This window comes from Diadema setosum, chromosome 11 (genome assembly GCF_964275005.1).
Source record: "Diadema setosum chromosome 11, eeDiaSeto1, whole genome shotgun sequence".
NCBI classification, from domain to species: domain Eukaryota; kingdom Metazoa; phylum Echinodermata; class Echinoidea; order Diadematoida; family Diadematidae; genus Diadema; species Diadema setosum.
In genome coordinates this window covers 3727395-3752391 of record NC_092695.1, presented here as the reverse complement: position 1 = coordinate 3752391, position 24997 = coordinate 3727395, and the positions used below count along the sequence as shown (strand labels likewise).

Genomic DNA, 24997 nt, shown 5'->3' with positions numbered 1-24997 from the left:
GACGCTGTTCATCACTTACACTTGACTTAACAAAACCATTGGTGGCTGCTTGGTTCGGTTTCTCTTTTGTTTCAGCATCTGAACTGTTCTGTGTACGTGTGTCTGCATGGACTAAACCATGTGTTGCTTTTTGCTTTTGTTTTTCTTTTGCTTCATTCTGTCCCAGCAATCGCCTACATTCAGACTTAATGTGACCTGTTTTCCCACAGAAAAAGCATCTCACTTCTTTGTATTGAGGCCGTGGCGATTTTGGGCGCTCTTTCTGTGATTCAGTCTTTACGTTATCCCTTTGACTACCGAGCCACTTTTGAGTGTCAGGATTTCTCAACTGATCAAATCTCCTCTTTCCTTCAGGACTTTTTGTTTTCACCTTATGTGTCAACTCATGCTGGTCAGCGGTGACTGCTGCACTCTTTACATCATGTACTCTTCGATCTTCCAAATATGTTCTCAAATCTGGAGGTGTCGATTTCTTGAACTCCTCCATCAACACTATCTCTCTCAAATTGTCATAAGTGAGATCTACTTTCATTGATCGAACCCATCGATCAAACAGAATTTCTTTTTCTCTCTGAAACTCTACGTAGGTCTGTCCCGAACCTCTCCTATATCCTCGAAACTTTTGCCTGTAGGCTTCTGGGACTAACTGATAGGCAAGAAGGACTGCTTCCTTAACTGTGCCATAGTCATTTGCCTCTTCATCCGAGAGAGCAGACACTACTGAATGTGCCTTGCCTGTGAGCTTTTGTTGTACTATCATAGACCAATATTTCTTCTCCCACTCCAAATTCCTGGCTATTCTCTCAAAGGAGAAAAAGAAAGAGTCTACATCCTCTTCATCAAAGCGGGGGACTGTGTTTGCCATTTTTGCAATATCGGGCGTCTTTGGTCTAGACATAGTAACATTAGGCCTATCCCCGGGGATGCTACTGGCCTGGGCCTGGGTCAACTCAATTTGACGTTGCATTAACTCTTGTTAGAGTCTCAGATTTTCTGCCTTCATTTTTTCTTTTTCTAACTCCAATCTAGCCAATTCTAGTTGTGTGGAATCTACCCTCATCTCTCTAGGTCTAGTAGTAATAGTACTTGGAGCAGTTTTTCTACCAGCACTCTCAATCTCATCTGTACTCTCACTCTGGTCTGTGTGTTCATATTCTACACCACCCAGTTCAAGCTTCTTCACCAGAACTGCAAAGATTTCTTTCTTTCGACTACACTCTCTGATATCAGCATCTACATGAGTTGCAACCTCAATCAACTGGGCTTTCACTAACGCTCTCAATCTACCAAGCATCGAACTTGGCTGCCGTGATTATTCACATCTAGCTTTCCGACTAGATTTCAAGACTACGTCGCTAACGCAACTTCCTACAGTACACTCATCTGCGTACCGAACTACGAGAATAGTCTAAGCAATTCAGACCTGACAAACACTCGTATATCTCGAGGCCAACTTCCTCGTAAAGCCACATCTAACGATGCTAATCCAAATAACCAGAAAGTGACACACTAATCTGATAGAATGACATAAAGGAAACGATAATACGTACCCTTCCTTCCCAGCAATCAATGCTGCAACCCTGGTATTCAGCTAGCGAGAAGACCAGTACAAGTGCACAAAACATACTCATCGCATCGCTTCGCGAATCGCACTTCAATTCACAACCACTGCTAACGCAGCCTCATTACACATACCGTGCAATGTCACGCAGTATACAATGGCTTGTGCCGAAAGGGTGGGTTGGGTGGTGGCGTGTCGCGTTAATGGGAACACCACCCTTCGTCCAAAGCCCCCCCGGTTTTGCCGAAAGGGTGCGTTGGGAGCGTTGGGTCGCGTCGCGTTGACTGGAACCCCACCCTTCGTCCAAAGCCCCCCGGTTTTGCCAAAAGGGTGCGTTGGTACTTTTTCTCATGTAATATTAAAAGACGAGTTTTGAATTTATATCTAACCTTCAAACAACCATTTCAAAGAGGCTATCGTCCGGATCGGTTTACACTCTATTACCACCTGGTCTGCAGCCAGTTGGTCTAATAGACTGTTTAATATCAGTTGGTCTAATAACCAGTTGGTCTAGTCATCATTTCGTCCAATTACTGTTTGGTCTAATTGTTATTTGGTTTAATTACTATTTGGTCTACAGTCAATTCGTCTAATAATAGCCATTTGGTCTATTTTTGGTCTATTATGAGTTGGTCTAATTCCATTTCGTCTAATCATCAAATTGTCTAAAAATAAACCAAATTTGTCCAATTTAAATTTAGTGTACACATCAATAAAAAGGCCCCCCCCAAAAAAAAAAAATAGCCCAGTTGGTCATATAGACGAAACGATGATTGGACCAAATGGTACCTGATTAGACCAGGAGGCTGGCTATTACACCAAATGACAATAAGATCAATGGTTATTAGACTAAATGGGGGTAGACTAAATGATGATAGACAGAGGCTAGACCAACTGGGCAATGGACCAAAATTAATGATGTGTACACCAAATCTATATTGGACAAAATAATTTGGTTTTATTTTAGACCATTTGATGATTAGACGAAATGGAATTAGACCAACTCATAATAGACCAAATCGGTATTTGATGATATAAATTGGTGTTAGACCAAAAATAGACCAACTGGCTATTATTAGACGAATTGACTGTAGACCAAATAGTAATTAAATTAAATAACAATTAGACCAAACAGTAATTGGACGAAATGATGACTAGACCAACTGGTTATTAGACCAACTGATATTAAACAGTCTATTAGACCAACTGGCTGTAGACCAAGTGGTAATAGAGTGTAAACCGATAATAATGATAATGATAATAATAATAATAATAATAATGATAATAATAATAATAATAATAATAATACATTACATTTGTAATGCGCTTAATACAAAATGGAATTAGACCAACTTTCGTCTCTTCCCTGTGCGCTTAGAAACCGATCCGGACGATAGCCTCTTAGAAATGGTTGTTTGAAGGTTAAATATGAATTCAAAACTCGTCTTTTAATATTACATGAGAAAAAGTACCAACGCACCCTTTCGGCAAAACCGGGGGGCTTTGGACGAAGGGTGGGGTTTCAGTCAACGCGACGCGACCCAACGCTCCCAACGCACCCTTTCGGCAAAACCGGGGGGGGCTTTGGACGAAGGGTGGTGTTCCCATTAACGCGACGCGCCACCACCCAACCCACCCTTTCGGCACAAGCCGTATACTTACCGCTACTACGAACGAACGACACTGTTACGTTCGCTATATGTGTACACATCTCACGTGAGTGCGAACATTACACATACCTCCAACGGGCATCAGTCATTTACAACGATGTACCAAACACCGAAATACTACCAAAAGACGGCTTGTTTGTATGTTCATTCCCCGGACATGTTCCCCACATGTCATGCACCAACAGAACACCCGTCAGCACCGACATAACATCTGTCATACACCGACAAAACATTCTTGGATCAGCACCGAATGACTGCAACTGTTCACGCCATGTTTGCCAACTCCAACTCTCATGTCCCGAATGGACACTTTTATTCCACCCCACCCTGGTTTCACCAAGGCACATCACGGTTCTCCGTCACAGATATAAAAACAGAGACTGACGAAATCATATGTTTTATATGCTATTTTATGGAATCATTTGTATTTTACATGATCGCCCAAGGTTAAGTTATGTTACTTAGTAAAGGAGAATTTTACGGTCGATTATGAAAAATTGCTGCAAATGAATATCAAGATTGATTGTGGCGAGCTATGATTAACCTCCGATATTATAGACGCTTTGAGGTATAAATCAAGTTTCATATTGAGCGAGGTAGATTATCAAGTACACTGATGAAGAATTAGATATTGATATCAGCAATTTGCATGTGTCATTCACATTGTGTTGATGAATCACTAAAGTAAGAGACGTGTTAGATGATAATCTATGACTGTTTATGATATAATCATTGAAAATCAGTATGATTTATACCAGAATAAAGAGATAAACGTTCATGTTTGCATAAGTCGTGACTAGACGTGTTGATTTTCTCTGCTTACATCCGTTTAAAGTACGTACCCCCTACCGCATCGGGATCGGGGTAGTAGACTGGAGAGAAAGCCTATTTCTCTAATGATTGAGTTGTTTATTTGGTCGTTTGACAATATGTCAAACTTCAGATTCCCAAAACCCTCGAATTTTGTTTACATGAAAATGGTGGATACGTCCTACTCAATAAAAAAAGGCAACGTTCGACGAACATGATGCATTCTGTAGTCGGTTTAGTACGATAGCTTCACCGTTCTTCCACTATACGTTGTTGATTTTTTAAATAAGTTTTGTGAACTCTTTGCTCGCTCGGCTTGACGTTCAATTTGCGAGCTTTTACATGTGCGCGCGCATACTCCATCAGCACCATCTTTTTGATCACAGCACTGATGTGATGTCGCCCGCGCTAAAAAGAATACCATTCTATACACACCCTTCTGCACATGCAACAGCGTGTATTGATATCACAGCTAGAGCTAGCTCAGGGAGCAAGGCTTGATATTGTTTGCTTGCCTGTCTATATGTTCAGAATACCTTTGTCATAACGCCATGGGTGCAATGAGGAACATATGCATAGTATTGGAGATCATTGTTCTGCTTGGTATTGTGGGTACATCGCTCACCTCTGTGATAACCATCGCTCTTCTCAAGGTAAAGATGTTCCATTTATTAAAGTTCTATTCCTATGAAGCCATAGATGGAGTCTTCCATGTGAATGAATGCACGTTGTCTGTCAGTGTGTGTAGGCGCTTGACTTGCACGCCAAACATTCCAGACATTTTGCCATTGGCAGGCCCACAGTCATATTTCAAGTTGTATGGGCTCGCCACGAATTTCGACTCACATTCGATTCCCTCTTCTCTATGTCTAGACCACCATCTTCATATGTTCTGTTGACTTGTACCTTGACCCTGTAAGCTATAGTATTATCATGGAGCTACGGGAACATATTAGTTATGGTGTTATATTACTGTGTTGACTGTAAGAGTGCACATTCGGCATTAGCCGAAATTTCTTTGTGACAATTCATCTGGTTTTCACGTTCTTGTTCGGATTCTCAGGATTTGCTTATGATTTCTATTAATTTCACATCTTTGATTTCATATTTGCACACATTATAGAGATATAAGAAAGAACATAAACGTAGGATACAAGAGATGGAGTCACAACAGTCTCATTCACTTTGATGACATGTTCGATGCCGCCAATCAAAAATATTTGGAAACACATTTAGGCCTATGTGTCAAACTTGACTGGAGCTGAACCACATTGAGACATTAAGTCATATCTCATAGTCATGGCATTATACCCAGCCACTCCCTAGGGGAAAAAATATACTGCCTTTATTGTGGTGATTTCTTTTCGCCATCCCTTCTTGTAAAAGATGAGCTGTATTTACGACACAGACACGGGGATGCACAAATTAGAATTTAGTGAAGATTGATGAATTAAAGATCAGCATTAATCCACTTATTTTTTTACGCAAATCTAATATACGTTACTCGAAGATTATACCATATTAGTTTCTTTTGTCGTAAAAGATAAGAAAGATGATAAATCGGCTTTACAGTGAGGGTATAAGTTTGAAATATCTACACAACTAATTAGTTTATAGCGTTTTCATTTTTGCACCTATTTCTGGAAGATATTTATTTTTTTACTCAATATTCTTTATCATATATTTTATCTGTCACAATACATAAGCACAAACACCCAGTATTTTAGCTTTAAGGGAAAACTCCAGATGATCCTCAGACTGACATTTGAACATCTATAAATTGGCTGTAGTTGATACAGACTTTCAGAATTATTTGTAGTAATTGGGACGAGGAATTATAGCAATGTTTTCAAAATGTATAACAAATCACGATGACATAGCCGCATGACATGCCGAGTGGGGGCTCAAGGAAGCAGAACAAAAGAAGAAAACATGCGAAGCAAAATGGAATTACATTGCTACAATTCTGAAATAATGTCTCTATGTTATCATCCTTGTTCAGTGTAATCTATTTAGGGCGTTTTCAGATTTTTAGTTTCTCTGCTCAAGGACCACGATTAATTCCACAAATTATCTAAACATGCAGTTGTCGATTTATGTACTACATGATATGAAATTATGAAAATTGCTTGGACTTCCCCTTTAATGCTCCTCAAAATATTGTCAATTTGTTTTTTTTTTTTATTAAAACGCACGTCTGTCACTTTCATGAAGTAAATGAGTTAGAATGCTGGTATCTCTTTGTTAAAAGCCTAAGTTTGCTGCACGTTGGCAGTTGGGGTATATTGCCGATAGCAAAGTTATTGCCTCATGATTTGGAGCAGCTGTGCACTATGTAAAGGTGGGTAAAAACTCAATGCTTGTCATTTTACCTTGTAGGCCCTACTGGTTTCGAATCTATTCTCCTCATGAAAAACGAAACCTTAATGAAAATGCACATGATGGTTGGATGCGCTTCAGTTCGACCAAGCGTTTATTTCTGTGAGATTGCTATAGGCTGTGCTCTGTATACCCTTATTTGCCTACGTTTTGTATTGGGGATGATATGCCGGCAGTTTGGCCTTCGATGAACAATGAGCTTCATGTAAAGAAGTAAAGGGTGTCAAAGTGTTTGAGCTACCGTACGTTACAACTATTAAATGAAATTCACCTCATGTGGATCCCACAACTGGTAATATCAAGTGTTTTGTCGCATTCAATTCTGTTTAGTTTGATGGTTGGTATTGGTTTCTATATCAAGTATAAGCCTGTTATATTGCAATTTGTCTCATCCACCATGACAATTAATGTTTTTCTCTAACCGTGAAAGTTCAAGAACTTTGGAGTCACAACTGCCTTATTCCCTTTGAATTCATATTCGATGCGGCCATTCAAAAGTATTTGAAATATTTGCTAAGGAAAATATGCTTTATGATGATATTATTTTTGCGCCACCCGAAGATACACATAGAATAAAACGTAAAAAAAAAAACGGGGTTGTGCAAAAAGAAATTCATGAAATAGAACTAAAAAATACTCGACAGGCCACGTCTGAATACTAATCAGACATTCATTTTCCCATTCATAAAGAAAACTAACACCTATTTGAACATATTATCCAGCAGTCTGTTTCTATAATTTAGTGAAATATATGCAATTTAGGGGTGATTCTTTTCCTACAACCGAGTAACGAAGCATTTCACTCATCTGCTCCCTCCATTATGTTCCTAAGGCAGGAATTTATTTAGTTTTCGGTGCGTAGGTCAAGCTTTGTGATGCTGAAAGGCAACTTTTGTGAACGAAGCTCGCACAAAATCTGAATACATTATAGAGCCAGCCTGTTGGAACAAGGAGGTTTTATACATGAAGTAACAACAGTTTTATTCCCTTAGTTCTCATGTTTGATGCCGCCACTATGAAATATCTTGTTAAGTATGTGCTAAACTTGAGCTGCCTCACAAGGCGGTTACACATCAGCCCGATGTTTCGAAATAGCGCGCTATTTTTCTGACTTGGGACATTAAGAAATATCTCGAGCTTGGATTTTTATCGGGCTAATGTAAAAACGCCTAGTGATAGGAAGACAATTGAATAGTGTCTCATTGCATAACCACCAGCCACTTTCAAAGGAAGATTATTATGTCTTTGTGATGGTAATTACTTTTCGCTACCCCTTCTTGATAAAAGGAGGTGGTACAGACACGAGGATGCGCGAACAGAAATTGAGCAAAAAAAATGCTGAAAGAAAGCTGAAAATTACTCGACTGGGCATACGGGCACTAATCCGATATCTATTGATAAAGAATTATACTTGAAGATTATTCCATATTACTTTTAATTGGGGAAATTAAGCCGAAAAGTGATAAAACCAGCTTTCCAGGATGGTACAGTTTTAAACATTTTCACACGATACAGCTCTGATTTACACTTTTGAGCAAATTTCTGGCCAGAATTGACTTTTGTTTTACATGCTTTATCATTTAGTGAAATTTCATTTTATTTAATGAATAAATAGGCAAAATATGGCCAACAGTATGCTAACGTTCAAAATAAATCTTCAGATTGCTCAGCAAGACGGCGGTGTCGAACATCGATTATCATAGGCACAAGTGGGGGGGGGGGGTGGGGGGAGGACGGTGGGGGGGGGGGGGGAGACTTGTTTCGTTGGTTATGGAAGTGTACATGGACGTCCTTCCGGACTCTGTGAGTGTAAGTGTAATTGTGAGTGTAATCGATGTGTGTGAGTGTGTGTGTGTGTGTGTGTGCAGATGGTAGCTGTGGATGTATCTCGGAGTCAGGTGAATTAACTGTGCTTGTTCTGGCAGTACTCGTCTGTAATTATGGCTTGGGATGATTTAGATATTTGCTGTAATTTTCTTTCGTTAAATGTAAAAGGTATTAGGGATGCAGGGAAAAGAAAGAACATTATTAACTGGTGTATGTATAAAAAAGCAGATGTTGTGTTATTACAAGAGACGTATAGCTCTCCTGAAGTTGAAAAAAAGTGGAGAGAGGAGTGGGATGGAGTATCCTACTTTAGTCATGGTACACCACATAGTAAAGGTGTTTGGTTGTTAGTAAATGCAAATTTAAAATTAAATGTTTCATATGTGTATATAGATCAAGGAGGTAGATATATTTTGATGAAATGTGTTATACAAGGTATGGAAATTGTCATTGTAAATGTATATTTTCCAGTGAGGGGTAAAGAAACAGAGAGGAGAGATTTTCTGTCTGAATTTGAAAAGATTCTGCATCCTTTTGTTGATAAAGGAAATTTAATTATTATTGGTGGAGATTTTAATTTGATACGAAATTTTGAATTAGATTATAATGGGAGAGCAATGGCAAAGAAGTATACAAATTTTGATCAGTGTTTTGATAATTTTCTCGAGGAATGTAATTTGATAGATATATGGAGGGTCACCCATAATTTACATAGACAATATACTTATCGACAGGTATTTCCGTTTATGCGAAGTAGACTTGATTATTGGTTTATTTCGAGTGGGTTGCATGATATTGTAAAGGAATTCAAGATATTAACTTCTATTGCGCCAGATCATTCAGCTATTTTTTTTGCAACTTTTGAATAAACCTAATGATGATAAGGGAAATAATAGGTGTTTTAAGGCGTCATATTGGAAATTTAATAACGGTTTGTGTAAAGATGGTGAATATGTCTGTAAAATGAAAGATGAAATAATTAAAATATTGGGAGAATTTTGGAATGAAATAGAAGATAAAAGGGTTTTGTGGGATTTTTTGAAAATGAAAATCTGTAATTTTACTAGAAAATATTCTATAAATTTGGCTAAACAACGTAAGGAAAAAATTCAGAGAATTGAGGAAGAAATTGAGATTTTAGAAAATGATGTATTTTTGAGGTTAGATAGTGATAGAATTAGATTGTTGGAAGATAAAAAGAAAGAGTTGAAAAAATGTTATGATTATGTGAATGAAGGGATAAAAATTCGTTCAAGGGCTTCGTGGTATGAAGGTGGAGAAGGTGACTCATCATATTTTAAACAGTTAATGGAATTGAATAAGAGGAAAATGATTGTTAAAAGTGTATGGGTTAGTGATGAGGTAGTTTGTGATTCTAAGGAAATAATTAGAGAAATAAAAAGGTTTTATAGTAACCTTTATTCTGAGAATTTTGATTTTTATACATCTGGCGATAGTAGATATTTTTTTCAAGATTTGCCAACATTGAGTGGGGATTCTATTCAATCCTGTGAGGGGTATATTTCTAAAAGAGAATGTGAAATTATTTTGAATCAGATGAAGTTAAATAAATCTCCAGGAAATGATGGATTAAGTGTAGAATTTTATATTACATTCTGGTCAGTGATAGGGGATGTGGTGTTGGACAGTTTTAATGAGGCATATAACAGAAGAAAATTGTCTGCTTCTCAAAAACAAGGTGTAATTACTTTGATTCATAAGGAAGGAAAAGATCCTTTATATATAAAGAATTACAGACCCATTTCATTATTGAATGTAGATTATAAGATACTTGCGAAAATTTTGTCAAACCGTATTAAGCATGTTTTGCATGAAATAATTAATGTCGATCAAGTTGGATATATAGAAGGAAGAAATATTGGAGAGGCTATTCGATTGATTGATGATATGATCTTTTATACATCGAGTTGTGGTTTACCTGGTTATATGTTTGCTATTGATTTTGAGAAAGCTTTCGATTCGATCCGTCATACATTTTTGCAGAAAGTTTTAAATATATTTGGTTTTGGATCAATGTTATGTAATTGGGTTGAAATACTGTATTTGAATAGCTGTAGTTGTGTTATAAATGGTAAGGAGTCTACTGGTTATTTCCCAATACAGAAGGGGGTAAGGCAAGGAGATCCTTTATCCCCGTATTTATTCATTATGTGTATTGAAATTTTGGCACAGGCAATAAGGAAGAATTCTAATATTCATGGGTTGATGGTTGATAATGTTGAAATTAAACAAATTCTTTATGCTGATGATGTTACTTTATTTCTTCAGGATCGATATTCTGTTGAGGAGGTTAAAATATTATTTGATGCATTTCATCAAATTTCTGGTTTCATTTCATTTCATTTCATTTCATTTCTTTATTGTCCAAATTATGTATAAAAACATGGCATGGAAATTTGATTTTGTCACACATTCATAAACACATATTGACAACAGATAAATAGCAAATAATATTTTATTATTTGCTATTAAAAGTTAATAATGAGAAAACGTATGTGTTGTTATTAGGTATTCCGAGGGAGGAATGTGTGTTGCCTTTTGGTAGAGTAGAACACGTGGTAAAAATATTAGGAATATATTTTTCTCTGAACCCTGATGTTAAAGAAGTTATTATAAGGAGATTTCGAGTAAGATAAAGAGATTATTATCATGGTGGAAACAGAGGGATTTAATGCTGATGTGGAAAGTTCAATTAGTAAAGATTTTTGTTTTACCAAAGCTGATTTATATCTCTTCACTCATGGTAACACCTGATTGGGCATTTGAGGAGTTAGATAAGGTGGTGTTTGATTTTATTTGGAGGGGTAGAGATAAAATAAAAAGGAATATTTTGTATTTAGATTATGATAGGGGAGGATTAAAGTTCATTAATTTTCGAGTGTTTGTTAAAGCACAAAGAATTATGTGGATTAAGCGTTTGATTTTAGGGGATCATAGTATGAAGTGGAAGTTATGTTTTACGTTTTTCACTAAATCGGTGGGAGGTATTTTGATTTTTTATAGTAAGGCGATTTTAGGGTTGTTGAGGTTAACTTTACCAGAATTTTACAATGATATGTTGCAGGTCTGGATGGGAAGTAGAATTTTGATCCTGAAAGAGGATTCAAAAAGGAATGAGGTAATCTTTAATAATAAATTTATTTTGATTGATGGACATGCAATATTTGATAAAGAGTTATTTCTTAGGAATGTATATAAAGTTCATCATTTGGTAGATGTAAATGGGGAATTTAAAGGGAGAAGGGAGTTTTTAAGATTAGGATTTAGTGAAGAAATGATTGGAAAAATGTTTGAAATATTTTTAGCTTTACCGTCATCATGGAAGTGTACATTAAAACAAGAAATGAATATGGAGGATACTCAATTGAAAATTGAATTTTATTTGCAGAATAAAATATATCATATACAGGATATAACGTCAAAACTTATTTATAAAGCATTGATGAGGGATGGAATTGGAACATCATCAGCATATAATAATTTAGTTGGTTTATATAATTTTGAGGAAATAGATATTAGATTGATTTTTCTAAGACCTCGGAAGTCTACTCTTGATTGTAAGCTGCGTGAATTTCTTTTGGTTTTGTAGGAGATAACCAATGTACATTCTGTTATTCTGAGGTTGAGACTTATGAACATTTGTTTTTTTTTTTTTATTGTAGGGAAGTCAATCAGATTTGGAAATTGTGTAGTGAAGTTTTTGTTTTACCCCAGATGCAAAAGTTAGATTGGCAATCTGTTCATGTCGGTATTAAAACGCAGGATATCGGAAAAGGGCAACTCATAAACCATTTAATATTATTGATAAAATGGATGATATTTGTATTTTCGAAGGAAAAGAGCAGGCCCCCATTGATAAGAGAAATTAGAGAAAGAATGTTAGAAAGTCGAGAAGAAGAAAGGAAATTAGCAATGAAACGAGGGACGCTGGCCTTGCACAGCAGGAAATGGAATCAATTAATGACACGGTGATTCGGACTCCGCATCTATTGCTACCTCTTTGTGCTTTTTGTTGTTGATTGTTTGGTGAACAGGTTCGGTGTTTGTGGGCGTGTGTGTGTGTATGTGTGTGTGTGTGTGTGTGTGTGTGTGTGTGCATCTGTGCTGGAGTGAGGTATACCTGGAGTATGCCTATCTAGAGGAGGAAGTGTTGATGAGGTTATACGGGTGAGCGATGAAGGGGTAATGTTTTATAGGTATGGATTATGTACAGACACTGATCATGTAGATTTGTAAAGCTTTTGTATGTATTTGTGTGCATAGGTATGTAGGCTTTTTGTTGACCCCTGATACATAGGTATGCAGGCCTTTTGTTTGACCCCTCAACAATATTGATTTCATTATCTAATAATTACTGCTGTGATGAGTATACAGGACGCAGTCAATGGATATATTTTGTAATGTGTATTGTACATACATAATGGTATTGCTGACCCATTAGGCATTATCAAAAATTGATCTTATAATTATTGCGGGGATGACTATATTTGTGAAGCAGTTGCTGTGTATTGTATAGTAGAATAATCAGAAATTGACACAATGACAGTCCTAAGAATTATTTTGTAATATTTTGATATACGTTTGAAATGTCACGCAGCAAGCAACACAACTAATTGTTGAATTGTAATCAACGATGGATGATGGAATCGAAATAAAATATTGTTTGAAACAAAAAAACAAGTGCACCTGTGGAATTATTTTGTACATCAATAGAAAATCTGACAACTGTTTGAATAATTACAGCCAGTTGGAACTCCATAGCTGTGTTCAGACGGAGGCAGTTTTAGCCCGAGTAACTTCGGAGGAAGGGTCGGAGGAAGCTTGTTCGAAGTAACTTCGGAGGATAGGTCGGAGTAGTGCCCGTCTGAACAAGGTCGTGGTAACTTCCTCCGATCGGAGGAACTTACCACGACCTCTTCCTCCGAACGAGATACTCCTGAGTTTTCTCAGGAGTATCTCGCTACCACGACTAGCCAGTCGGAGTAAATTGCCCGTGCGGACAAGCCTTCGGAGTATTTATGAACTTACATACCTTACGACCTAGGTAAAACTTCCTGGGTCAAATCGCAATGTTGACATTTTGCGAGTACACCTGCGCGTGTAGTGCAATTCTAATCTGATCGATCGCGACGAAGAAACTGCCCCTCATGCCAAAAGTTCCATCAACAAGAATGGAGAAGACAAATACCTAAGGTAAAAAAAAACAATCGCATGGTCAACATGCGCGGCGCTACCACTTCCGGAAGTTACACCGACCCTCGCACATAAATTGGTCGGAGTTTCTTCCCACGACCGTCGTGTGGACACAAGGGTAGTGGTAAGATATGCATTAATTTGAATTCTAATTGCCGAGCCATAAATTTTTACTCCGGCTAGAAATACGTCTGAACATGGCTCATGTATAAAACCTCCTTGGTTGGAACGTACTCAAGCTCTTGAACCTTCTTCCTCTAAGTAAACCATGGACCTACTGCCCAATGGACTGGTATTGGATGTCTTGTTTTCTTTATTCCATCATCACCGCCGCCACCTGATTATGTGTATCTTGAGTAGATTCAGATAATAGCCATGTTCAGACGTTATTTCTAGTCGGAGTAAAATTTATGGCGCAGCAATTAAAATTCAAATTTATACTTATCTTACCACGACCATGTGTCCACACGACGGTCGTGGGAAGAAACTCCGACCAATTTACCACGGCCTTCGCGGGGATCACCGTGGAGGGTCGGTGTAACTTCCGGAAGTGGTAGCGCCGCGCACGTCTACCATACGATTGTTTTTTACCAGCGGCATTTGTCTTCTCCATTCTTGTTGATGGAAATTTCTGAGCGCCAAGTTCTTCGTCGCGATCGACTAGGTTAAAATTGCACTGCACGCGCACCTGTACTCGCAAAATGTCAACATTGCGATTTGACCCCGGAAGTTTTACTTAGGTCGTGAGGTACCTATGTAAGTTCAGAGATACTCGGAGGGCTTGTCCGCACGGGCAATTTACTCCGACCGGCTAGTCGTGGTAGCGAGATACTCCTGAGAAAACTCAGGAGTATCTTGGTCGGAGGAAGAGGTCGTGGTAAGTTCCTCCGACCGGAGGAACTTACCACGACCTTGTTCAGACGGGCACTACTCCGACCTTTCCTCCGACGTTACTCCGACACGCTTCCTCCGACCCTTCCTCCGAAGTTACTCCGACCAAAACTGCCCTCGTCTGAACATAGCTACAATTGGACAATGACGATTGTGTAATCGTGCATTGTCAAAAGCTGTGTTCAGACGGAGCCAGTTTTGGTCGGATTAATTTCTTTTAATTCAACCTCTGACATTTTTACACTAAACCAGTTAACATAATTATTTCTTTTTTTGAAAAAGCTTCCAGATCATGTAGGTCATGATCATCTATACAGGTATTAGCTGATATGTGGTGGAATATAACATTCTTTGGACAGCCAGGGAGTTACATTATTTCAAGGGAAAACAATCACAACCAGGCAGAATATGACATTTATGATTCTCGTAAACAGTAGCCTGTGACGATCTGTTGACAAATCACATCCTAGTAATTGTAATAGCCATCGAATATACTCTTTTATGGCTATGAACATTTTATTATTATTTCTGCTTTGATTTATGGTTGAAATTGACTGATTTTAAGACAGAGACTGGGATTATTTGACTTAAAGTATAACATCTCCTATATTGTTCACATGACAATTTTGCATATTATTGCCTTATCAAAATGTTATTGTGTATAAATTTCCTTGCATAGTGTCCATGCCATAGCAGCTCATAGTATACTGAGTTAACATTTTTTTTTTCCAGAAACAGACTTTGTTTCTAACTCAAGCTTGTAAGTTCTTAATGTGTGCAGATACCCTTGCATCCACATAATTTGCACAAGTTTATAATCAGTTTGATGTAAAAAAGCCTCTTATTCGCTTGATTGCCTACAAAACACAATTAAAATCAGAATTCACACTTTCACTATGGTAGTATTTTTGCAATGATATTCTAACCATGACCTCAGTTGTGTACTGTTTGCAGGGAAAACAGTCCTTTTGTAAGCAATATTGTTCCGATTTGCATCTGTTCATATTATGTAGGCCCTACTCTTAGATTTGCATAATCATATTTAAAGAGTGTCACTATCGATTGCAATTTTTCCCACCGGGCAAAGCATTTATGCAATGAGGGAAAATTGATAGCAAAAATTATTTCAAAGATCAATATGTTTCGAAATTTCATGTCTGGTGTACTTATATACATAATTTATGCATAAAATGCCTAAGTTGATTAAATAATATGGAAATAATTTAAGCAACGGAAAACTGTTGTTGTGAGAATATTGTCTTATTCTATTAGCTTTTTGGATGTTAAGTTCAAAGCGATTTAAGACATGTCACATTAAGGTTTTTTTTTTTTCTGACAGTTTTCTGACAGTTTTTATCTTCAGATGAATCATTTACTTTTGACCCAAGGAACATCCATCCCAGGCTCAAACTTTGTACTACAAGATCCAGTGCTTAATAGTCTAGACATTCTCTCAAAAATGCAGATTTTTGCACAATAACTTCCGTAATTATGCAAATTTTATGTTTATTTACATAGGTATGAAATCAATTTTAGCAGGAATTGTTTTCGCTTTCTCTATAGAATACTTCTAACAAATTAGGTATTTCTGCTGGATGCACATATTTTTTTAAATATTTTTAAAATAGATTTTTGCATAAATTATGCAAATTAAGGCTTATTTGCGTAGATACAGATTGTCTCTTTAGATGAAAATTTTTCAATTGCCCTAGCGAACATCTGTTCCAAGTAGGACATTTAATGCAGCGTTTACCCCTTAACAAGTCTACTATGAGGTGGACGCGCATGGGACGTTGCTTCCTGTTCAGAATTTGTCTACCGTTACTGCGCATGTTTACAATTGTACTCTGAAACAACCCGAAAAATGAGGAAAATTAGAATAAATAACAAATCAAAATAAACCTGTCAAAATATTTGCTTTAACTCTCTTGTAAAGTACGTGTATTTTGGAAACGAAATTGTTTGAGTCATGATATCCTAATATTCAATGCCACTGCATTCACATACATTTTTCTTTGTTTGAAAAAGGATTATCTTCTGCGCATGTGCATTTCATGCAGATTTCTTAAAGCACCATCTTGTTTTTATCCAGGCTGACCGTCGGCGGTGATGATGAGATCAAAGTACACGTATAGGAAAAAAAGGGACGTGTTTAAAATCATATTGTGACGCTTTTGACAGAAATTTAGGTTCATGAATTAATTGTCGAGTGATGAATATCCCTGCGTGGAGGGCCGAGTATGTTTATGCTGTAACCATGTAGGCCTACGGACATCAAACTGAAAGATCAGCGGGCGTGGTCGTGGAGTGTAATTTATCTGAATAGAAAGCCTTGGCAGTGACAATGACATCATTAGATGAAAATAGAACGAAATGTCCTCCTCTTTCCAGTCTCATCCTCCTACCCCCTAACGTCTTCTCTGTCAATGTCTGCGTTTATAAATTTTTGGCCAAGTGTACTAAACTGCAGAGCAGTGCGTGCGTGTGTGTATGTGTGTGTATGTGTGTGTGTGTGTGTGTGTGTGTGTGTGTGTGTGTTGCGACAATGTCAGATTTTGCGTTGGGATGCTCAGACATAAAATGAAACCGTCGCCGGTAGTGTGGGTCCATGATTTATGAATGCTTGCACTACAACGGCCCGGGTCATCTGCTCCTTGTATCTCAAGTTCGTTACCGACGGAAGTGTGTGCGTACCATACATGCCTGAAGTATGTGTATTTTGTAAAGGTCAAAGATCAGGTGGAAAGCGAAAGAAGAATCAGAGATGTGGAGCTACTGAAATAACTCCAGTGCGCGAGCCATTGTGTAGCGGACCATCACTTTGAAAAGCGACATTTGTTCATGGATAACTCTGTCAAAGAAGGACAATACACAGTACGTCATGACTTTCATATCAAAGGCCAAAGATCAGAGAGGAGGCACAAGCGAAATAAGGCCGAATGAATGATCGGACCCGGATCATAGTCCACCTAAAGACACATATGCGAGTACACATTCGATTTATTATGATAGCTTTACTGGCAGTAAACCACGCGTACGTCACAGATACAATGATAGCGAGGAAACAGGACCTAATCTTCTAGAAAATCTTACTTGAAACATGAAGCCCATATTAGTCACTCAACACTACTTGTATTTCACCTTCAGTGAAGTATATTAGTGAAGTAGCCAAAATATATTTAGCAGCATGTTTAGGGCCAACACCGTTGATGACGAGAACAATAGTATATAGGCCTATACTCATCCGTCGATCCTTGCCCCATATACCTGTGGCAGAAAATGAGTTGGAATGCGTCTTCCTATATCTAGGTATAGGACATATCTGGTTTACTGTTGTTACCCGAACATTTTGACATGATCATTTCTCAAAATCTAAACAGGAGACGACGTCAAAAACTTTATCAAATCAAGACATATATCAATCAAGTCGAATCACTTTTCACCATTTATAAGAAATTGTTATAATTAGGAACAATTTTGAGCAGCTGTCTTGATTATCTTGAAATCCTTAAAATTGCAAGCGTTACATCATCCAGATGGGTCGGATTCAGTACCCTCGAAATAGGGTAAGATCATCAAATAACAACAACAACAACAACAGCCACACCAACACCAGTACCAACAACGAACTGTTAGGAGGACGGTAGACGTTCAAAGTTCAAATTTATTTCCATCTCCATTAAATGAACAGAGAAAATTACATTCCATGTATAGGCAAAATATATTTGTAATAATATTGCAAAAGCATTAATTAATTCGCTTCAGTAAAACAAGGTGGCACTTACATACGTGCAGTATAACCGGAATAACTGACAGAATTTTGTTGTTTTTATCTCCGTCATCAGATGAAAATATACGCAAGCTGCATAAACATTGCATATACATAGGGCCTACAGTATAAAGAAACGCCACGGGATTGTCCGTTCAGCCATATACTGCAAAATATGACTGTTCTTCCACCGGGTCCCGTATTTACATTTCGATCTTGAAGCAATGAACTGTATAGACATTCCTTTGTGGTCTGTCAACAACGTATAATTGAGTATGTATTTATATAAAATGAAATGATATATTATGATGTAGTATATATATATATATATATATATATATGTGTGTGTGTGTGTGTGTGTGTGTGTGTGTGTGTGTGTGTGTGTGTGTGTGTGTGTGTGTGTGTGTTAAATATTCACTAAGTAATAATATGTTGCTTTCATGAAGATTAGTCCTTTTTCTCTTCTCCGCCTTTAGTGTATAGCCGTTGCTTCTGTGCAGGTTAGTCACGGTGTATGTGCAATATTGTGTTCAGTTCCGTATTAATTTTGGCATTGTCTTCCGTTAAGACTCTTTGGTATAAAATTATCACTGATTGAAATCTGCTCCTAAAGTATGTACATGTATTTTGTATCCGTTATCATTATAGATTTCTTTATCTTTCCCCCCCCCCCCCTCTTGACCTTTACAAGCTACATACTCAAAACGCTGTTCTCTACTTTACGAGGAAATATATTTCAGGGAGCAGTTCCTGCACGTTGATAATTGCGTGATCAATGTTTTCACTTTCACTTTTTTATCATGATCTTATTTCACTCCGGTTAAATAGAAAGGACGTTAACTTTAACGGGATTCCATGCATTTGCGTGCAACAACAGCATAGACACAATAACTTTAAGTGTAACGCCATCATGTACTAATACACAAAAAGCAACCACATGATTATGCCACTATATGCAGCCATTGTCCCTGCAGCTTTGTCATCTCCATTCTGGGTGCCACACTCACACACACGCATACACACACACACACACACACACACACACACACACACACAAACATCGTACCCTGACATATTTTGTTAATGCATTTCAGTCGAAGAGATATTAAAGGATATCACTATAATAGATTTCCGTTCTCTGTCTATTCCCTTGTAGTCTGACTTCACAGGACATTGTCCACTCTACCCAACGATAACAAAACAAGGTGGTGGTAGTTTCCGCATCACAACACACGATGTCTCCAACTGCAACTACGTGATTGGATTTAATGTAAGTAAAGCTTTTGTCATCATTACTACATAATATGCTCAGTTGAAAACAAGCACGAACACATATTTCTTCAGATAAGATTCAGTTCAAAACCAGCAGAGATTAGATTCATTGGACAGGTGTATACGGTATGTTTGCATGTACGTGTACGTTCCTATAATGACTGTACTCCTAATCAGCATCCGGGCTTCCAGATCACTCAACTCTCTCTATATATATATATACATACAAATGTGTGTATAATATATAATATATGTATATAATATAATATATTACAAATATGTTTTCTATTTCCTTTGTATTGTTTTACACATGTGATTTACTCTACGCTCATATAAACCCATTCTGTATATGAAGTGTTTGTTCGCAAAAACCGGTAAGTCCATATTTGCCAAATGGAGAAATAAAGAAAATGATAAAAAAAAATTTTTGCTTCTTTTGACCATAACTTCAAAAATGTACCTTTATATGTAGTGACCAATATATCATTTGAAAGGTATTATTTTGTACTTTATGACAGAGATGGTACTTCAAAATCTTCACAAATGGACCTATCAGTTTTTGCAAACAAACTCTTCATATAATGAAGTACCATTTAAGGTCTGTATTCACTGAATTTCATTTTTTTTTTTACTATTGTTTGATGCATCTGTAGATGTAGGTTACAATGATGCATACAACTTGTATGGAAATTTGATGTAATGAAATGAAAAATGTGTGAGTTCACGATATGTTGAGTCTTTTCATCCAGTGATGGCCGTACAGCAACTTGAAAGCTTCATAACTTTTGAACGGATTGGCAGATACTCCTCAAAGTTTTACTGATATGTCATACTAATATTGCTGCTTACAATAGATCCCCATCAGTGGCGGATCCAGAGGAGGGCGCAACCGGCGCACGACACCCCCTTTATTTTTCGTTAAAAACAAAAGAACTATAAGAAAAAAAAAATTGAAATGAAACCTGGAAGTGGCACCAGAAATATTAGTCACGCCCCCCCCCCCCCTTTACAGAATTCCTGGATCCGCCCCTGCCCATGGTATACATCGTAGTTTGAGTACATTCGGTGAATCGTATCCCTCCTTTAATGAGGGAAAGCTAATGAATCATGTTATTTTCAAAGTGTCGACCGAATCATTTTTTTTTATTTCATCTGCTCTTCATGACGTTTTTTTCTTCCCCTTCTTCTTCTTCTTCTTCTTCTTTTTCTTCTGCTTCTCTTTCTACTTGCAGGCTGTTGCTCTTTTGCTAGCCATCATAATTGGAATAGGTAGAGCTGTGGAAGTGATCAAACAACCGGGCTTGTCAGATAAGTAAGCTGATACTTTTGTATGACATGTCACATGATTTGAATGGTTACATTTGCGAGGTTTTATATAGATCTGCGACGCATGTACTAGCCTATTGTAGTTGATACCTTGCCTTGTTGACATGATTGGCAGCGGTGAGACGCATCGCGCTAAACACACTCAGAAAAAATAATAATGATAATAAATAGATAAGATAAAATAAAACCTATTTCCATTACACAATTTTTCATATAAGATTTTGGTAAAAATCTATAATCATATACCACATTGATATGTTATTGATTTGACTATCAACCCATTGGGGTAGTAAAAAGAGACATTTTACGCATCAGTGAACACATTCCTTGTTGTCTTTCAAGACACAAAAGATAAATTACAGAAAATGGCATTTTGTCTCATTTGCAAATGCCCTTTAGGATAGCATTTATAACAATTCAATTTAACGCAATGAAAGACATGAATGATTATTAGCAAAATTTGGCTTTTTGCTCCCTCGTATCTCTTTAAATCCTCAAACAAAAATGCTTGAAAGGAAAATGAGGGGTTTTTTTGAAAGTTAAAATTTTCTTTAATTTTTCTCCCTCTAAACAAATGAAATTTGTGAGATCGCAACTGCTGATCTGTAATGTAACAAACATGTCGGGGAAAATATTGTACTGCGTAAACCAATGGGGTGGGTGGTGTATGAAAAACTTTTGTACATGCAATCCCTCTACGTTTAGTTACACAGTCGTCTAGGAAACATGATTTATTAATGCCTTGCTGAGTAAAAATGTACTACAAAGCTTTGTTGTTTTGCTTTCCAGTTCGCTGATTTCTCTCATCATCGGGATACTATGCGGAGTGACCACAATTCTTGCCCTCACCTCTGCCTGCATCGTGACGGTGGGATTCAAATCCCTGTGTAACCAACTCGTGTCTCTTACACCCGAGGAATTGAGGTCCTACGCCAAGTGAGTATTATATGCATGCACCTTCCTTACCCTACTTGAATTACGGAATATTAGCCTGGGGAATTGCTCAAAGACTAAAATCGATTCGTTATGTTTGATTCAGAAAAGGGCCTTGCGGACTATAAATCGGGCACAATATTTTGATCATACTGATGGATTGTTTGTTTCAAGTAAATTGTTAAAAATTTCTGATTTGTATTTGTATCATGTTGGAATTTTTATGCATAAGTTGAATACTTGTGATCTTCCTAGTATATTTTCCTCAATGTTCTTTAAAAACAGTGATATCCATACTTACCCTACAAGACACAGTGAATCCTATCATTTTCCCCAGTTCGTACAGTTTTAGCCCTTAAGACAATTACATCGACCGGCCCTTCTTTCTGGAATGAGTTAGATTCGGTTCGGTTGCAATCAAGTTCTTTAAGTTCCTTTAAGCAAAATCTCAAAGCCAATTATCTAAAATCCTATTTTCAATTAATTTGCCGTAATCATTTGAAAAATTTCTGCATACTGAATGAAATGATGCCTCACTCGGATGACCTCATCAGTTTGATCAACTTGCTACTTTTCTTAGCATTTATACCATAAGTTTAATCATAAACATCATACTAAACTTTGTACATTCCGTAAACTTTATAATATTCTCGATATCTTGCATTTTGCATGTTACGTCACTTTTGACATTGATATACTGTACTAAAAGCGTATGTTATATTTTTGGAACCCACATTCTACAAGCTTTACTTTTTAGTGGGTTCCTCATATTACACGTCAATTATACGTCCTTGTACATTAAAGGGATATTCCAGACGATTTTCATAATTTCATATCATGTAGTACATAAATCGACAACTCCATGTATAGATTTGTGGAATTTACTGTGGTTCTTGAGCAGAGAAACAATACTTTGAAAAACCTTAAACAAATTACACTGAACAAGGATGATGACATAGGAGGTTCACATATTTCAGAAATGTAGCAGTGTAATTCCATTACAATACTGCTTGCTTGCGAGTTCACCTGTGTATAATCTATGCATGCCTTCTTCTTTTGTTCTGCTTCCTTGAGCCCCAACTCATGCATTCTTATGGTGACTCTGCCATGTCATCATCCTTGTTCATTGCAATTTGTTCTAAATTTTGAAAATATTCTCATTTTTCATCCCAATCATCAAAAATTCTGAAACTCTGTCCTCTGTATAACTAATTTATAGTTGTTCAAATGTAAAAATCTGAAAATTATCCGGAGGTCTCCTTTAAGGGCTGTGCAATTTTGGTTCAAACTGATCATTGTGTTAAAAAACATTTCTTTTTCAATATCAAATGGAATATAAAACCAGTATGAAATGTGGAATATGGAGCATGAATAAAAAAAAAAAAATCTCACAAAAAGAGTAAATTTGACCACAGAAAATGTTATTTGGCGATGCTTAACCCAAGACATAAAACGTGTTCATTATATAATGTCACTCGTTTGTCTATAAAAAGTCAAAGATTCTTTATGTGAAATTAAAAATTTTTCACCACGCGATTACGACACCAACATAATTTCACCCAATTAAAGCAAGAGTTTTCAACCCACTGTAATATACTGCACTACATTATCTATTCTCCATAATCGTGATGAAATTATTAAGCTGAAAATATTTTGTTGACGTAAACATCACTTTGCTACTGCCTATTTTTTAGGAAGGTTTAACTTATTGTGCCTCGGTTTAGAGGAAGGTAAATCCCAATGTTTGTTGTTGATCAGACAAATACACTGGCAGTGATTGACTGACAATTATCAACAGAATGGACAGAATGTTACTTTTTTAAGTCTTTATTTTTGTTGTTGATTTTTTTTTCTTTGTTCTTAAGATGTATAACAAAAATAGAAAGCATTATTATATAATTATAATGATTATGTATTCATTTGCCTCAGAACTGATGATGAGTGTTTTATAGAAGTTAACACAAGTCAATATGCAATTGCATTGCCTTGGCCTTTTTCAAAATGCTCTGTTTTCTTTACTGTATTTCTTTGCTCATTTTACGAACAGGTGTGTTCACTTCCAGCAAACTCCAGTGAAAGGATATGACATGAGTCATTTCCATGACTATCTCAGCGACGCACAGGTATGAACGTCTGATGGTAATTGCTAAAAGATAATGGTCCACATGATATTACAAACATTGGACAGTCAAAGTGTGACAGTGGGTTCCCTAACTTTTCGTACATTACATATTGTTCACTTTGCAGATTTTTTGCTATATCTCATTATTATGGATGTTTTGCTATTGTATGTTTTGTTCTTTTGGACATCTATATGTATATGAAAAATACGCTGTATAAAATGCCTTATCATTATCACTATGATTATTTCACAATGAAGGCCTCACGTTAACATCATTGTTCCTTACAGAAAAAAAAAGAGTGAAGTGTATGACTCCTGTTTTGTTGAAATACGAAAATAATTTGAATTCAGGTTTCTAGGATGACTCGATCAGAAATAGACGCATGTGTTGGCTGCATCTAGAAGTAAGTTCGATTTGCCCCTTGATTCCTAAACCTCAGTTATCGTAATCTTGTACTCATATGATAACTTTCACCGCAGTGAATAAACTGGCTATGCCAATGATAATTCCAGCTTCTAACTTAAAGAGGTTTTTGAGACTTACTCACCATTAAATTAATCTCTACCTCAATTACAGATCGCTTCCTGGGTGAACGTGTTACTATGGTTACTAGTGGGCGTGGCTACCTACCTCCTCTACTGTTGCTTCCGAGTGAGGAGAAAGGGCGACCTTCCCGTGAGGACCTGAACCTGAGCTGCTATACGGAAACACAAACACATACAGACACTGGTCACACACAGGCACACACACACACATACACACACACACGCACACACACAAGCAAATACTCACCCTCACATTCATACATACATTTATCTATGAGGAATAAATGCACACACACACACACACACACACATACACACACAAAATAATACGTATAATAATGATACCTTTGACTGATTTACTAGTATTTCAGTCGTGAGTTGGTTTCAGATGTGAGTTGTGTCTGATGTGAAGTAGAAACGCGCAAAGTATGACTTAGTCGTGTTTTACAGTGAAAGTACAGCCACCATGGGACACAGTGTAGAGGTCTTCTTACGAGGCACGTTTAGATATGAAGAACTGAAGAAGAGAATCAAGACTTCCGTTTCTCCTACAGGACTGGCCCTCCAAAAGGGCTAATGTATAATGTTCACTCTCAAAGAATAAGAGTATATAAAATTATGTGCTTGTGATAGTATCATCTCACTGAAGAGCTTTAGATTGTGTAGAGTTCCTGTCA

General features: G+C 37.0%; 1 protein-coding gene across 1 annotated transcript; it reads left to right on the top strand.

Annotated features, from left to right (window-relative positions):
• Window positions 1–4592: 4592 nt before the first annotated feature.
• Window positions 4593–23781, top strand: LOC140234652 (uncharacterized). Its single transcript, XM_072314684.1, has 5 exons — window positions 4593–4694; window positions 19278–19391; window positions 20626–20705; window positions 21509–21655; window positions 23700–23781. Exons 1-5 carry the CDS (start codon window positions 4593–4595, stop codon window positions 23779–23781), a joined length of 525 nt encoding a protein of 174 aa, XP_072170785.1.
• The last annotated feature ends 1216 nt before the right edge of the window (window positions 23782–24997 follow it).